The 17371-nt window shown below is 45.4% G+C and overlaps 1 protein-coding gene and 1 pseudogene across 2 annotated transcripts in view; both read right to left on the bottom strand.

The window, feature by feature from the left end:
• Nucleotides 1-16003, bottom strand: part of LAMP3 (lysosomal associated membrane protein 3) — a 31215-nt gene extending 15212 nt beyond the window's left edge. Inside the window, exons 1-3 of one of the 2 annotated variants that reach the window (XM_020980834.2) lie at nucleotides 15836-16002; nucleotides 8812-9491; nucleotides 6314-6442 (exon numbers count right to left, since the gene is read on the bottom strand). In XM_020980834.2, coding sequence (XP_020836493.1) covers nucleotides 6314-6442; nucleotides 8812-9491; nucleotides 15836-15881 — 855 coding nt within the window. In that variant the 5' untranslated portion in view covers nucleotides 15882-16002. Of the gene's footprint in view, nucleotides 1-6313; nucleotides 6443-8811; nucleotides 9492-15835 lie in introns of both variants that reach the window. The other variant, XM_020980833.2, reaches the window with a different exon arrangement.
• On the bottom strand, nucleotides 10595-12061 carry LOC144454815 (nucleoside diphosphate kinase homolog 5 pseudogene; annotated as a pseudogene).
• Nucleotides 16004-17371: the final 1368 nt, after the last annotated feature.

Genomic DNA, 17371 nt, shown 5'->3' on the forward strand with positions numbered 1-17371 from the left:
AGGGAGTATTTCTTTTTTTTTTTTTGGCTTTTAGGCAATTGGGGTTAAGTGACTTGCCCAAGGTCACCCAGCTAGTAAGTATCAAGTGTTGGGTCTGAGGTCAGATTTGAACTCAGGTCCTCCTGAGTTCAGGGCCAGTGCTCTATCCACTGCACCACCTAGCTGCCCCTTCTAGGGAGTATTTCCAAGACCTTCATTTGTCCTGTGCTATTTAACATCTTTTTGTCCATGATTTAGGTAAAGTGATAGGTAGTGTATTTATCAGATTTGTAGATGATGTATAGGAAGGAGGGATGGCTACAATTATGAACGATAAGAGACAGGACTCATAGGTCTTGAAAGGCTAGAACAGTGCTGTCAAACTCAAATAGAAATAGGGGCCCCTAAACTGGTACATAAAGATCCCTGCAGGCCATATATTGACTTAGACAAACATGGATTAACACTACTCATGTTCTGTTATATTTTTATTTATTTAAAAAATATTTCCCAATTACATTTTAATTTCATTTATTTCACTTGAGGACCTGAATCAAATGAGATGAGATCTTTCAGGAATCAATGTGAAGTCTTACTGTTGGGCTCCTAATATCATCTTTACAAGACTGATTTTTCTTTTTTTTTTTTTTGTACCTCTACCCAATGAGTCACATCATGAAGTATTTACTGTCTCCCTCAGAAATAACATAAGCAATGCTCACTTCTATGACAGACAGGGTTTGTAGCTGAATAAGACACGAGAATCTTCATAGATTGAAGGCCAAAAGTCAAGTCCACTGCTTTATATTTCCTTTTGGGTGCTGAATACAGCCTCTCAGCAGAGCATAAATTGAGCAAGGCACCAAGAAAAATACATCCCCCATGATGAACTGCTGTTTAGCACGTTCTACTCTGATACCCTTGGGGAACTTTCTACCAGGCTTTTTCTTGCTTGTGATTGAAAGTAATTTTTTTTGCAATATTAGATTCTTAACATCTCCAAAGTATTCCATTTCCACTGGGGCCATCATCTCTACCTCCCCCCTAGCAGGACCTTGGATTTCTCCCCTGAAATCACTCTGGGCTCCTATAGGCCAGTTTTAGCCTTATCCTACTGGAATCTAGGCCTCCATCTTACTTTCTGGCCACCTCCACACCATGCCTCTACACACACCACTTTCCCTTTCCAACTGCCTTTTATGTATTGTTTACCCTTATTAGAATGTAAAATCCTTGGAGGACTATCTTGGTTTCTTGCATTTGTGACCCTAGCACTTAGCACAGTGACTGGCACATAGTAAGTGCTGAATAAATCCTCTCTCTCTCTCTGTCCCTCTCTCCTTCCCTCTCTCTCTGTCTCGGTCTCTCTCTGTCTGTCTCTGTCTGTCTGTCTCTTTCTCTCTCTCTCTTTCTCTCTCTCTCTCTCCCCCTCCTACCGTACCACCAGAAGGAAGATTAGAGTTAGAGGGAAAGACAATAATGTTATTTGGGACAGGTGAAGTTGGAGGGATGTGTATATGTGTATGCGTGCGTGAGTGCGTAGGAGATGATATTCAGGTGGAGATGTGCTGCAGGCAGATGAAGATGTGAATCTGGAGCCCAGGAGAGAGGTCAGGGCTAGTGCAGTCTCTCTGGGAGTCTTTTGCATAAAGGTGGTCCTTGAAGCTATAGTAATGAATGAAAATAGCCAAGGGAGAAAGTATATGGAGAAAAAAGAAGGCCTTGAGTTTGGGGCTGTGGGGCATATCCTTTTTTCTTTTTTTTTTTTTTATAAAGGGTTTGGGAAGAGGATTAGAAGTTAGTGAAGGGACAAAGGACTAATGAGGACCTTTGGGTTTGGTAATTACTTCATTTCTGGTAAAATTTTGAGAAATTTTTGAGAAAACAGTTTGGTCTCATGCTAAGGTTTGTGTGGGTCAGAAGCTGGATTGCCAGAAATCAAGAGAGTAGGTGGTGGGGAAGTAGAGGCATTGAGGACAGACAACTTCTGCCAGACCTTTAGCAGTGAAGGGGAGAAAGGAAATGACCTTAGGTCACAGTGAAAGAAACTGAGGCTCAGATGAGTCAAGTGTCTTGCCTCAAGTCAACCAGACACCAGAAGGTAAAATTGAGGATCAAGGGAAGGCACTGGTTTTGGTTTGGGCAGATGGGGAATGTTTGTGGGCAGTTAAGGAGAAGCAGAGAAGGAGAGATTGAGGCTGCATGAGAGAGAGAGAGAGAGAGAGAGAGAGAGAGAGAGAGAGAGAGAGAGAGAGAGAGAGAGAGAGAGAGAGAGAGAGAGAGAGAGAGAGAGAGAGAAAGAGAGAGAGAGAGAGAGAGAGAGAGAGAGAGAGAGAGAGAGAGAGAGAGAGAGAGAGAGAGAGAGAGAGAAGAAGGGGGGGAGAAAGGCACACACAGAGAGAGACAGAGACAGACAGACAGACAGACAGAGACATAGAGGCAAGATCTAGAGCAAGGTCCTAGAGGAGGGAGCAGGCACCTTAAGGCAGATCTTCTGTGATCAGAAGAAAAGGGAAAGAAAGAGAGGGTCATGATGCAGAGAGGTTTTGAGGAGCAGAGAATGGAAGAGCTCATATCAGACGGCCTCCGTCTTTACGATGAAACCAGAAACTGTCATCTGCTGAATATGGGGGCATTGAGGAAACAATGACAGGTTTGAAGAGGAAAGAGGTTTGGCACACTTGGAGAAGGACACCCAAAAGGGGGTCAGTAAGAGTACCATGACAGGGTTGTTCAGAGCAGCAGGAGCAGCACAGTAGGAGCAGTAGAAGCAGCAGGGGCAGCAGCAGTGGATACAGCACGGGCCCTGGAGTCAGGAACACCTGAGTTCAAATTGGCCTCAGACACTTGATACCTACTAGCTGGGTAAGTCGCTTAACCCTATGTGCCTCAGTTCCTCACCTGCAAAACGAGCTGGAGAAGGAAATGGCCAGCCATGTATCTTGGCCAAGGAAAGCCCAAATGGGGCCATGAGGAAGCAGACAGGACTGAAGTGACTCAACGACAACCACAGCAAACTAGGGTAGTTGTGAGAATGAAATGGGGTAATATTTGTAAAGTCCTTTGCAAATTCTGAAGTGCTACATAAAGGATAACAATGATGAGGATGATGAATTCAATGAAGCCTTTCAATCAGGATTCCTGCATGAGGGGGATAGGAGTTTGGGTCTAGTGGAGAAAGGTAAAACAATGGAGACTGGGCCAGAAATCACTAGACTCCCAGAACCATGGCATTGGAAGAGGCCTTCCTGAAAATACCCAAATAAAAATCCCCTCCAAGGCCACAATAATTTTAGAGCTGGAAGAGATGTCAAACCACCTACTCCTGTCTTCTCCTTTTACAGATGAAGAAACCAGAGCCCTAGGGAGGCTAAATGACTTGTCCAATATCACAGGTACTAAAGCATCAGAGGTCAGATTTGAACCCATGTCCTCTGGCTTCATAGTCGGTGTTCTCCCTGCTTCCCTGCACTGCCTCCCCAGTGTTGTTACTGACAAATGGTGGTCTATCCTGTGCCTCCCTGCACTGCCTCCCCAGTGTCGATACTGACAAATGGTGGTCTGCCCTGTGCCTCCCTGTACCGCCTCCCCAGTGTCGATACTGACAAATGGTGGTCTGCCCTGTGCCTCCCTGCACTGCCTCCCCAGTGTTGATACTGACAAATGGTGGTCTATCTTTTGCTTAAAAGCCCCCAGTGATAGTGAATCACCTCCTCTGCCCATTCTACTTGGGAGCAGCTCTAAATAGTTGAGACACTTTTCTTTCCATTGAATAGAAATCTGCCTCTCTGTGCACCAATTCGTCCAAACTGTGTTGTATGGGCTCAGAAAGAACCAATATTAACTCTCCTCCAAGCCATGGAAGACAATTATTAAATCCCTCTAAATATTATGTTTTCCAGGTTAAACACTCCCAGCTCTTTCCATTAACCTCATTTGGTCTGATCTTCAGTTCCTTCCCCAATCTGGGCACCTTTCTCTGGACACATTCCAGCTTGTCAGTGTCCCAGAACATGGCCCCCAGAATCCTTGTAGCTTCACTTCCTAAAACCCTATGGGGGAGGACCTCTGGAATATAAGGCACCTTCAGGGATACCTAGGTAGGGGGCTCAGCCAGGGGTGGGGTCTTTGGACAGCTAGGGCTCAGGATGAGAGCACTGGACATCTAAGGAAGGGAGCAAGGAGGTGCTAGGAAATGAGTAATGGTAGAAGAGAGTGAGAAGGAAGAGCAGCACACTTGGTCTCCTTGTCAATTTTGCAGTGATCACCTCATGTGTCTTTGAAGACCATCTGCCATCAGCATTCATTAATTGGCTACTATGTGCCAAGGAGGATACGTGACTGAACAATAACAACAAATGTGTCCAGCACCTTGCTAGGTACTGGGGATACACAGACAGTCCCTGCCCTCAAGAGGTTTACATTCTATGAGGGGAGACAACACATATACATGTAAACACATAGACAAACTAAGGATAGAGGAAGAAGGATGCCTCACACGTGTGCATCCCAGATCTGTGGGAAAGCCAAAGCTGGTAGATCTCTTGCCTTCAGGAGTTCTGAGCTGCAGTGGGCCAAGGCACTTGGGTATCTGGCATCAATATGGGGATCCCCTGGGAGCGACTCAGAGGTGTAGGGGTCCCAGGGTGCCTAAGGAGGGACGAAACAGCCCAGAACAGAAACAGAGCAAGCCAAAGCTCCTAGGCAAATCAGTAGGGGGGTTAGCCCCTGTACTTCTGGGCAAGATAGGGAGACCAGTCTGAGAGGGGGAAAAAATGGAAAAAGAAAAGCACTCTGACTCTGGACTCGGAGCCCCTTGGTTCAAATCGTGCCTCTGCCACTTGCTATTGGTATGACCTTGGCCAAAGGGCGTAACCTCCCTGGACCTCAGTTTCCTCTTCTGTAAAATAAGGTGGTTGAACACTCTGACCTCTGGGTCCCTTCCAGACTTGGATCTACAATCATAGATTTGTTCTGCTGCCTTGGACTTAGCATTCAGCGTCTACTCTGAGGTTTCTCTGAGTTTCATTTGATAAGTTCCCAGAGGGAGCCTGGTCGGGGAGGATTCCACCCCCAGACTAAAGCATACTTGTTCTAGTAGAAGGTAAGTTTCTTGAAGGCAGATACTGTTGACTTTGTCTCTGCATCCCTGGCTTCTGTCACAGAGTAAGCTAAGTAAATGCTTGTGGGGTTGAATTGGATGTACACCCAGCTGGAATTGGTTCCCCCATCTCTCCTTTAAGCCTTAAATCTCTGCTGTTTCATTTGAAGTCTTAAATGTCTGCTAAGCACCCACCGGGTGTGAGGGAATGCGAAGGACAATGTCTTCTCTGATGAGTCCTGAGTGGAAATCCACTGACTTTCATGGATATCTCCACAGAGGGGGAGAAGGAGAGTGTGCCCTAGGAGGCAAGAGTCCTTTGAGAAGCAACTCAGGGAACTCTGAAAAACATTGATTTAGGACAGAAAGAACCTTAGAGACAAGAATCCAAAGTCAGATTCCAGGAGGTCCACGAATTTGGATGGGGAAAAATTATATCTTTGTTTTCGCTAACTTCTAACAACTTTGTACGACTTTCACTTATTTAAAAACATCATTCTGAGAAGGGATCCATAAGCTTCACCAGACTTCTGAAAGGGTCCACGACCCCCCCCCCAATAAAAGGGAGAAAGGTTAAGAGGCTCTGTGAGGAACACTCCCAGGCCTGAGTTCTGATGTCTGCTTGATGATTACTCTGCCTTAGTCTTACGCTCTTCCACTTTAGGAAATATTAGGGGCAACCTGGAGTTACCCAAAGGAGCATAGGCTCTTTGTTGGAGGGAGGATTGGTCACTACCTCTTCCTCAGAACAGTAGGGACATTGTGGCTTCAGATCACCAGAAACCTAGTCTCCAAGCCCATCCAGGAGAGTCCCAGCATTTTGGACTGGGTTGGGTGGTTAGTTCCTACTTGTATTATTCTTAGGGACCCCAGGCGCATGGGAATTTTTGAGGGTTTGCTCATTTGTCCAACTTCCTCCTTCCGCTCCTTCACAAACCACCTGCCTATCGGCTCACTTGAGGCTAAGAGCTGCCCAAGAGGAGCTAACTTCCTTCACTGAAGGGGCCTGAAGGAGAGAGAAAGCAAACAGAAAGTGTGGCAATTTCCTGTGGTCCTCCCCCAAAAGTCTTATTTGAAAAGATTTCAAAGGCTCTGAGATTTGGTTCCTGGAAGGCGTCTGTTGAAGAGTGAGAGGTACTACCTCTTCTTGGGTCACAGCCTGGAAAGCCCTCTGCCCATCCCACCCACAGCTGATAAAAGAAGAAGGAAAAAAAAAAGCTCAGGTCTTCTCACCTTCACGAAGGTCAAGTTCACAGATCCACCTGGGAAAGTCAGGAGAAGGTTGCTTCTCTGGGGGCCACAACTTCCTGATGCTTGAGTCACATTGGGGTTGAGATTGAAGTACATTTGAGATGACTGATACTAAGCCGGAGAGAGACAGATTATCTCAGTGAAACGGGAAAATGCAATCTCTTAGGCATCCTGTCCTGCCCTACCTCCCACCCCCACCCCATCTCAAGCAAGCTGGGTCCCTTGTGCAGCCCAAGAGCAAACGGCCAGGCCTTAACCAGAGGGGTTCACCTGGAATTCCACCTATGTCCATGAAACAAAAGAGGAGCATTGGTTTAGAACCTGAAGGACCCTTCAAGGTTATTTATCAACTCCAGAGAGTCTTAACCTTTTTTTGTGTTATGGACGTCTTCGGCAGTCTGGTGAAATCTATGAACCCCTCCTCAGAATCGTGTTCTTAAACAGTTCAAGGACATACACATTTCAGTTACAGGTCAATGAAAATAAAGATGTCATTTCCCCCCACCCATGTACAATTTCATGGATCCCCTGAAATCTATCCAAACCCTTTGGAGGTGCAGACCTCCTGAAGGTTAAGACTCCCTGATTTAGTCCAACCCCCTCAGCTTACAGTTGAAGAAACTGACCTTGCCCAAGGTCACATAGGGAGTAAATGGCACAGGGAGGATTTGAACTCTGATCTTCCAATTCCAAAGCCAGCACTCTTTCCACTATACCTTGTTGCTTCTTTCAAAGTCAAGTATATTCCTTAGCAGGGAAGGAGTGTAGGGGATAGAATGAAGGACTTGGAGACAGGAAAGCTTGCTAGCTTTGTGATCCTGGGCAAGTCACTTACCTCAGCCTCAGTTTCCTCATCTGTAAAATGGGGATAATTATAATTCTTAGCTCATAGGCTTGTTGTGAGGATCAGATGAGTTCACAAATATAAAGTGCTCTGCAAGTCTTAAAGTACTACATAAATGCTAGCTGTTATTATTACCATTAGTGTTGTAATTATTATGATAACATCCCAATGCTGGGTACCTAATGAATCCACTTACAGGGGTCTCACATGTCACGCAATCTGCAATCAATATGTTTACGAGAAGTTAGGAGAAAATTCTCATTTTTGTCAATTGACTTATAATGTAGGTGCACTGGGAGAGCTTGCTACGTAAAGAACTCTCGTGCCATTAAAGTGGATAATTGCTCCTCTCCAAGCTTTACCTTCCTTTGGAACCCTGGACTATATAGCATCATTGATTCCAGGATGCCAGGGATCTCAGAGGAGTGCTAGTCCTATCCCTACATTATAGAGTTGAGGAGACTGAGGCCTGCCAAGATGAATGTCCTGCCTCAAGTCTCACAGGGAGGAGGTAGCTAAAGCCAGGATTTGAACCCAGGCCTCTGGGCTCCAGAGTCCATACTTTTCCCCTCTGCCATGCTGATTCTCCGCAAGAGACCTGAGAACTCACTGGGCTTGTCCTTCTCATCTTATCATTGAGGGAACTACAAGCCAGGGAGGCTGACCCAGTTGTCATCACAGGGAGTCACTGGCCAGCTGCTGGCCTAACAAGGGACAAGAGCCAAGACCCCCATGGCTGGACCAGCATTCTTTCCACTAGGCCGCACCACAGCTTTGATTTAATTTAAAGTGAATTTTAATTTAAAGACGCACACATGGATTTAATTTTCTGGGGTAAAAATGTCCCGCCTCAGAACATTTTTCTCCTATTTTTACTCACTTTTGGAAACCAATTAGGCTTCTAGTTGAGCAGTATTTCAATTGCTACTAAGTATTTAACTTTCTAAGACGTGATGTATGGTGGGTGGTATACAAGGCTGGAAGTCAAAGAGACGGGTTCAAATCTTGCGTGTAACATTCATTAGCTACGGGACACAGCAGAGATGTAAATAGTCAATGACCCGCTTTCCAGAGGAAAAAAAAGACACATTTTTAAGTTTAAGCTGAGTGATTAATATTTTCTTCTCTTTTGTAAAGTCTAGACCATCAACAAAGCAATAAAATCAAGCTCAGATTTGTAGTTTGCCTATTTTTGAAGAGTAAATGCTCACACAGAAAATTTAACAATTGGCTCTCCCCAGTCTTTGACCTGGCCCTAGCATGTCTCTGGACTCTGGATAAGCCTCTTGACCTGGGAGCTTCAAGCTACTGCACTCAGACAGTTAACCAAGTTATAAAGGGGAGGAAATTTTCCATTATATTTTACTTCATATTACAGGTTGCTCAAGAAGGCCCCCTTTTTAAAATATTTTTAGGCTAGGCAATGGGGTTAAGTGACTTGCCTAAGATCACACAGCTAGTAAGTGTTATATGTCTGAGGCCGGATTTGAACTCAGGTCCTCCTGAATCCAGGGCTGGTGCTCTATCCACTGCACCACCTAGCTGCCTCTTCTGAAGAAAGTAAAAACCTCTCACCCCTAACGAAGGATCCAAGACCATCCCCCCAGCCTTCCCATTCTTCTGTCCCCAACCTTACCATCTTCTTGTCCTGAATGAGCAGCTGTACTCCCATGTCAGCCTTCATGCATGCCCTACTTCCACTGTAAACTAGGTAGGTCCCTGTTGGAGGGGATGATGACTGCGGAACAAGCGTGGGCCCCACAGTTGTCATGCTTGATGAAATGGTGGCAGTGAGGTGCTGTGTGGTTGTAATGCTAGCATCCCGGGTGGTCTTTCCCTTGGCTGGGGCTGTGGTCCCAGATGTTGTCAGGGAGGTCTTGTTGTCTGGTGGGGTCGTGATTGGACCCATTCCTAAGGTTGTGTGACTAGCTGTCGACCAAGCCGCCATAGTTGTCTGGGCCATGGGTGTGCTTGACCAGTCTGTGCTAGGTGTGCTGGTGGATGACCCAGGAGGAGCTGGGATGTCTGTGTTCACCATGGTTGTGGTTTGGGTGCTATCTTGCGGCATCTTTGTACTTCCATCAGTGAAGGTTGTTAGACCAGCTGACTGTGTGCTTGTCCTCGTTGACTGGGTAGCTATTGTTTTCAAGGTTGCCTGAGTTATTTGCCAGCCAAAGACAGTGGCGTAGCTGTCTGTTGCTTCCCTTTGGACTGTGTTCTGGGAGGCATGGCTGGTCGGGTAGATGACGTGGCCTGGGTATCTGCTGACATCTACCAATTTTCTATTCATTATAACACTGTAGTAGCTCAAAATTACTGCAAATAAGGAAATGAATGGATTAAAAGATGATCACTGATCTGAGACTAGAAGGGATTTTAGAGGTCATCTGGTTCAACCTCCTTATTTTACAGTTCAAGAAACGAGCCCTATAGAGGTGATGTAACCCAAAGTCACACAAGTAACCTGGATTTGAACTCAGGCCCTGTTACTCTCAGTTTGGCTTTTCCCTGGCACTATGCTACCCCATAATAATCATGTGATTTTTTTTTTGCAACCACTGAACATTTTATAAAACAATAATGTGGCTAAATGTCAAAGCTTTGGTCTCCCCCACCCCCTTCCCCAATACAGTCACTCTTTCCTCACCACACCTGAAACTTAAACCTGGATTGTTGGCCCACAAACATTGCTCTCTGTGCTTGCTTATCAAGGATCCACCTGGAACAGAGGGGTTAATGTAAGTTCTACAGACAGTGGGACCAGCAAAGAAGTGATAAACAGCTGAGGTGCTGAGCGTCTCGTCAAGAATCCAAGCCTCAATCATACCACTATTCCTGGGGAAAACCAGATGCTCTTGGTAACAATTTCCTGATTGGGGGATAGCCATTATGTTATCATCATCCTTGGTAAATGAACAAGAGGGGAGTACTGATTGGAAACAGCATTATGCCCGTTTTATAGGTGAGGACACTGTGACTGAGAGGTTAAATGATTTGCATAGGTTCTTGTAGGTAATGTCCAGAAAGATGTGAACTCATGGCTTCCTAACTCCAAGTCCAGCATGATTCACCAGGCCAGCTAGTCGCCTATACATACTTAACCCTACATGAAATAATTACAAAGTAAGATGAGGGAGGGGTGAGGAGGGTGCTAGCATCTGGGAACATCAGGAAAGACTTCATGTAAAAGATGGTACTTGAGCTGAGCTGAATGTTGAAGGGAAAAAGGGATTATGAGAGGCAGAGATGAGGAGGGAGTACATTCCAGGTAGAGGGGACAGACAGTGCAAAGACTTGGAGGTGGGAGATGGACAAAAGGCAAAAAGCCAGTCTGGCTAGGCTACAGAGTGTGAGAAGGGGAGTAATGTATAGAAAAGCTGAAAAGTTAGATTGGGGCCGGGCTGCAAAGGCCTTCCTTCCTATCTACTCTTCTTCTGCTTTTTTTCCAAAGAGGAAGTTATATAAATTAAAGTTATATAAACAAAGGGACCTGCTGGTTTGTATGTACAAAGCTCTGAGAGTCCTGACAACCGAGTCAGATTTCCATACAAGTTCAGATAATCTTCAACAGCTTCTCCTACAGGGATAGGCTCAATAACTACAATAAGAAACATAAAACTGAATTTCTCTTTCTACTGTAGCAAAATTTTTGCTTCCACGAAGGGCATTCCTTAACTCCTTGTCCCTTACCTGGATTGTCCCGAGACTCTCTGTTTCTCCTTAGCTTTGAAGCTATTGAATGATCCATTAGGATCCTGCCAATAAGAGATTGCCTTATGGCAGGCTAATATAATGACAAGTGGACCAGAATTTCTCCTATCCTGTTGGACTGGGGGAAAATGTTTTCCTGTACTGTTCCACTTAAAAGTGACTGCACTATTTTGGGCTAAAATGTAGTTTTTCCTTCTCTGAGCAATGTGAATCAAGATCTGAAGAGGGAATATTCTGTCTCCTCTTCTTTGTCAATAATATCTGGCTTTATAATGGCCAAGGTTCTTTCTACATAAATCTGAGGTGGAGGCTGGTGACTTTGCACAGCCCTCCCTCACTTAAATCCAATTCACTTGTAAGTCATGGCATCACCTTCTGATGTCATGGTTGGCCCTCTTCTAGAATGAGATGGGGACATTCTGGCTTTTTAGGTCAATTTAAAGTTTCTTGATGAGTATGAACTGTGATTCCTCTATAGTAGCACTGGGAAAGTTGGTGACCAAATTGGGGTCTTCTAACATGCTACAGGTATTTCCCAGACAGTCTTTTCCCACAGATTGTCATCTTGATCATTCCCCCTAGACCTACAGAGCTTAAATGAACAAGATTTGAGACTAACTGTGCAGGATCCAAATGGTGGTCCTACTTCTGGGTGAAGAGAAAGTGCCCTTTTAATGACACTTTTCAAAAGGAATATTTTTGGTTACCATGTGTCCCAATTTTTGATTTGGAAAACGTGGTCATATATATGGTCAGATCCACACTTGTGACTTATGGCCAATGTTCGCTAAGAAACGCCCTTTTATCCCACTGGAGTCTAAGAATAGCTAGTTTCCTGATTATTTAGGGGCCTGCCAGAGTTTGTGGCATGGATTCCGGGCTACAAAGAAAGTGGAAGGAAGTGGAGAGGAGAGAGAGGGAGGGAGGAACCTGCAGTGGGGAGGGAGGGGAAGGGGCACCACTTTACAATTTTGTTTAGTGGCCTGGAATTTAAACTTAAATAAAAGAGGAAATCAGTTGTTTGAAAAAAAAAAAGATTTAAATTGTGTCAGCTCATCTAGGCCTGCTGATCTGACTGGTGGCTTCTCTTAAATAGGGAGAATCAAAATCAAATGCTTACTGCCAAAGCCAGACTGGAGAAATAGCTTACCTGCTTTGGGCCTCGGTTTCCTCATCTACAAAATGAGGACTTTAGACTATATGGACTCTGAGGTCCTTGCTGACTTTAAATTCATGATTCTATGACTTTAGAGATTTAATTAAATTCAAGTCAGCAAGTTTTTATTAAGCACCTTCTATGTGCCAAATACCATGCTAGACTCTGGGTCTGTGGAGACGAATGTAAAATAGATCCTGCCTTTAGGTAGTGGGGTACAAAGGGGTGCTGGGGCGAAGGATGGCATGTATACAGAGAAGTCAATGCCAAAATATATACAGAATAAATACAAGTAATACAGAAGAAATACGAAGTAATATGGGAGGCTGGGCATTAATAAGTACAGAATTAGGAAAGGTGTCTTGGAGAGGGTGATAATTGAGCTGAGCCTTAAAGGAAACCAGAGGATCCAAGACACCTTCCACTCATCTCAACGGCTCTGAGGTGCTACCAGGAAGGGGCAGTCTTTGTGGACACTCCTCTACCTGCCTTTACTCGCCTTGGTCAGGCAGTGGCTCAGCTCCTTGGCTGGTGGACCCTCCAGCAGTCCACCAGCCAACCTGGGCACCCACGTCGAATCAAGTCAACAAGCATATATGGAGTATCTACACAGTGCCAGACACTGCTAGGTGGTGAGGATGCAAAGAAAGGCATAAACAGGCCCTACCCTCAAGGGGTCCACACGCAGACAGTGATGTAAGGATGAGAGAGAGACAGCGCAGATTGAAGGTAATGTCAGATTAACATAAAGAGATGCGGGGGAGGCGTCTGCAGAAAGTGGGATTTTTAATGAGACTAGAAGGAGGCCGGGGGAGAGGGGTGAAGAGGGAGAATTCCAGGCATAGGGGACAGTCGGTAAAAATGCAATCAGGATGGAGTGTCTTGGTTGAAAGAGTGTTGACATCATGGATCACCTTGGTTGATATAATTTTTTCCCTCATACAAATTCACGGACCCCCTGGAATCAGACTTTAGTGTCACTGGATTCTAAATTATGCAGAGGGGATTAAGGTCTAAGAAGACTGGAAAGGTAGAAAGGAGGCAGGTTTTGTTAAGGGCTTTAAAAACCAAAACAGGATTTTAGATTTGGTCCTGGAGGTCTTATGGAACACCTGGAATTTACTGAGTAGGAGTCGGGGAGGGTAGGACGTGGTCATATCTATGCTTTAGGAAAATTGCTTTGATATCTGAGTGGAAAATGGGTAGGGGTGGGGAGAGACTTGAGGTAGACAGACCAATCAGAAGGCTATTGTTATAGGCCAGGACTGAGGTGATTAGAGCCTGTGGCAAAGAGGTGAGGAGACCTATACAAGAGATGTTGTGAAAGTAGAATTGATGGGATTTGGCAACAGATTGGATATGAGGGGTGAGAAATAGTGAGGAGTCAAGGATGACACCCAGGTTGCGAGTCTGATTGACTGGAAAGATAGTGGTATCCTTGACAGCAAGAAGGGAGTTACAAAGAGGGGAGAGTTAGGAGGAAAAGATAATGGATTTAGTTTTGGACATGGTGAGTTTAAGATGTCTCTGGGACATACAGTTCAAATGTCCAATAGACTCTTGGAGATGCAACACCAGAGGTTAAGAGGGAGGTTAGGGCTGGATAAATAGATCTGAAAAATCACATATCTAGAGATGATGATTGAATGCATGGAAACTGATGAGATCACCAAGTGAAATAATATGGAGGGAGAAGAGAAGAGGTCCCAGCCAGAGCCTTAGAGGATACCCATGGTTAGAAGATGTTACCTGCTCCAAGATCCAGCAAAGGAGACTAAAAGTGGGCAAATACACTACAGGTAGGAAGAGAACCCAGAGAAAGCAGTGTAGCAAAAACCTAGAGAAGAGAGTTTCAAGGAAAGGAGGCTGATTGACAGCATCAAGGGCTGTAGAGAGGTCGAGAAGGATGAGGATTGAAGAAAGGCCTTATATTTGGTAACTTGCCAATCTCTCTCTCTCTCTCTCTCTCTCTCTCTCTCTCTCTCACACACACACACACACACACACACACATACACTATGTGATATGTATGATGTGATATGGTATATTATATATGACATATTATATGTATGTGTATATATACATATACATATATATATACACACACATATATATTCCATACACAGGTATGTATGGAGGCATTTTCCACACCAGGAATTCTCCACACTGATGAAATCACAGGTCATAGGAGTTGGAATAGACCTTAGAAGCCTTAGAGTCTAGCAACCTCGTTCACAGACGAGGAAACTGAGGACCAAAGAGGAATCCTCAGTTCACAGGCTGGAAAGAACCTTAAAAACTACCTAGTCCAATTCTGTCATTTTATAGATGAGAAACAGGCCCAAAGAGGTTAAATAATTGGCCCAAGGTCACACATGTAGTTAAGTAGAAGATCAGAATTTCAGATTTGAAAGGGACCTTAGAGGTCACTTAATCCAACCCCTCATTTGACAGATGAGTAAACTGAGGCCCAAAGAAATTAGATAATTTGCCCAAGGCCATGCAACTCGTAATAGAGACTAAGTGATTAATTTAGATTAAGTGATTAGTAAGTTAGACTCAGAACAACAACCTTCTCTCCACAGACACCCTCCCACCCCCAAACCAACCATCCAACTCAACTGCTATCTCTTTGTTGCCAAGACGTCTAACCTCCATTTTGGGGAAACTGACAAAAAGAAGGAGCTGAAGAAACTTACGTGTCCAAGGTCACAAGGCCCAAGTTAACTTCTCCAACTCCCTGATCCCCCTCTTCTCAATCAGATGGCCCATCTAAGCTGTCCTTGCACCATTTCATGCAGTGATTAGGACCATTTCTGTCTGACAAGTTAGCCAGATAAGAACTTCTCTGCCTAGTTTACAGGGTTGTAGGAAAAGGAAATGTGAGGATACACGAGAAAGTGCTATGAGAAACCCCTAAGGGCATCGCTGCTGAGATGCAGAGGTCCAGGAGCAGAAATGAAGCCTCCTTGAGTCAATGATATGATAGCACAGGTCAAGATTTGGAAGGGGCTTCTGAGCCCCTCATTGTGATGAGGACATTACCCAAAGGTGGTATCCTTCCCACCCTATCCAGCCCTCCAGTTGTCCACCCAGGCCATTTCACCCACTGCCTCACACCATCCTCTTAACCCCTCAGACCTGCCTCCTCCCATCTTCTGCCTCAGACACAGTTATCAAATCAATAGTGCCACTACTTCCAGAAATGGCATGTCATATACATCAGCTCTTCATGTCTGTGACTCCCCAGACCCAAAGCTCCCTTCTCTGGCCACTGCCTCCCACATGCATTGTCTTTTCCTATTAGGCTGTAAGCTGGGTGAGAAGCAGGGCACTTTGTGTATTTGTAACCCCAGAGCCTAGCACTGTGTCCTGTACACAGTGAGCGCTTAATAAAAACGTGTTCAATCCTTCCTTCCCCAAAGTCATATAGGTAGTACATATCAGAGCTGGGGATCTTCTGAATCTACACACATGCACTTTTTCCATTGTATTAGTGAGTGTCTTTGCCTTGACTTGGTCACAAGCGTACAGGATCATGGTTCTGATTGAGGGATGGAAGGGAACATTGAGGTCATCCCTAAATCTAACCCTTTCTTTATAGGTGAGTATAAAAGGACTTACATGAAGCTACATAGATAATAGCTGGGTTTTCAACCCAGGTCCTCTATTCCAAATTCAGTGTTTCCCCCCCACTGTACCCCATTGCCTCCAGTAATATAAGGAGATAGTAGGAGAATGCCCTGAATCACTTATTCTGTGTTACAGTGTTGTCAGGGTATATGTAACTCACCGGCACAGAAGACAAGTATTGGCAGCACCACTAACCCTTTCTTCATGGCTGGGCTGGAATGGTCCTGGGGACGGCCACAGGGAAGGTTCACTGCTGCTGCCTCTCCTAGGCTTCCCTTAGTTTAAAACTTAAAACCACACACTTTGTGCTCTTGAGAAGTCACATGAGTACGAGCAGGAAGAGACAGCTTTAGTCTCACACACTTCAGAAGTAGGTGATGGAAAGTGAAAGAAGTCCATGGAGTTCTCTAGGGCCTCTTCTTCAATTAGAAGCCAGAGTCAACAGGGTCAAGGAGCTCTCTATGGCTCTTGTGGGACAGAACCTGCTTTTCATCAAGGCTTTTAGTGTTTGCAAAGGATGACAAACTCACATACCCCAGAGAGACTCAAGCTCCTGAGCCAGGCAAGAGCTGGACTCAGGCCTCACCCGCTTTCTTCTCACTTATCATGGGCTCTCCTTTTCCTCAAAGTCCTTATAGTGGGCCTCAGTCCTCTTGGGGAACATTGTGAACTAGAACAGGGTCAGTGGGACATAAAACTCAAAACTCAGGGACTCTGAGGACCCATTGCTCCTTGGTGACATCCATGATCTTGGGTGACACATTGAGACCAACAAGGTCTCGGCTTCTTCCTCTACAAAGATGGAGAAAGTGTCGCTGACCTAACTCACATGATTTTCAGGGGTAAGAAGGAACCCAAATTTAGGCATGTTGATCAGATTTGCCAGTGCTGCTAAACTAAGTCGGGGGGATAGTTAGCCAGCCTACTGGAGGATAGAGTGAAGATTCTGAAAGTTCTTGACAGACTAAAACACTGGGCTGAATCTAGTAAGAATTCAATTCAATAAGAATTCATTAAGTGTCTACTATGTGCAAGACACATGGGGATACAAAGGAGAAATGAAAATTAACATCACAAGAACGAGATAGGAAAGACATCTTTAAAAAAAAAACCCATGGTATTTGAGTGGACCGCAAGGTCAATGAGTCAGCAGTGTGTCATGGGCAAACTAGAGGGAGATCCTGAGCCCCGTTGTGGTGGAGCAGGTGAATGACAGCACCAGGACTCACCACCTGCCTTAGCACAGCCACGGTAAGTGACAGACTCCAGCTCTGAGAATCAGCGTAACCCTGGGGAAACAGCAATCCTTCAGGGACCAGACCTCCACAGCACAGCCCCAGGCAAACAGGTAGATACCGACCCTATGAGTGCCTAAGCACCAGCCATCAGCACCTGGCTTCAGTGTAGCTCCAGACAATCAAGCAGCCTCCAGAGGCCAGACTACCCTGGGAGTCAGTGCAGCCCTAGGAAAATGCAGAAACACCCCACTGGCCTCAGCACATGCCAGACACCACCACTAGGACCCCAGCTCAGCACCGGGTAAGCTGCCAGACTCTTAAAGCCTCCAGTAGCACCAGCCACTCCCCCACCCCCTCAGTGCAGCCCCAAACACGAGGGTCTGCCATGGGCTTCAGGGCAACATCAGTGCAGCACCTGGTATAGCACCTTGTAAACAACCAAGGCTTGCAACCACTGG

Source organism: Phascolarctos cinereus, unplaced genomic scaffold (assembly GCF_003287225.1).
Source record: "Phascolarctos cinereus isolate Bilbo 61053 unplaced genomic scaffold, phaCin_HiC Scaffold_7;HRSCAF=346, whole genome shotgun sequence".
Lineage (NCBI taxonomy): Eukaryota > Metazoa > Chordata > Mammalia > Diprotodontia > Phascolarctidae > Phascolarctos > Phascolarctos cinereus.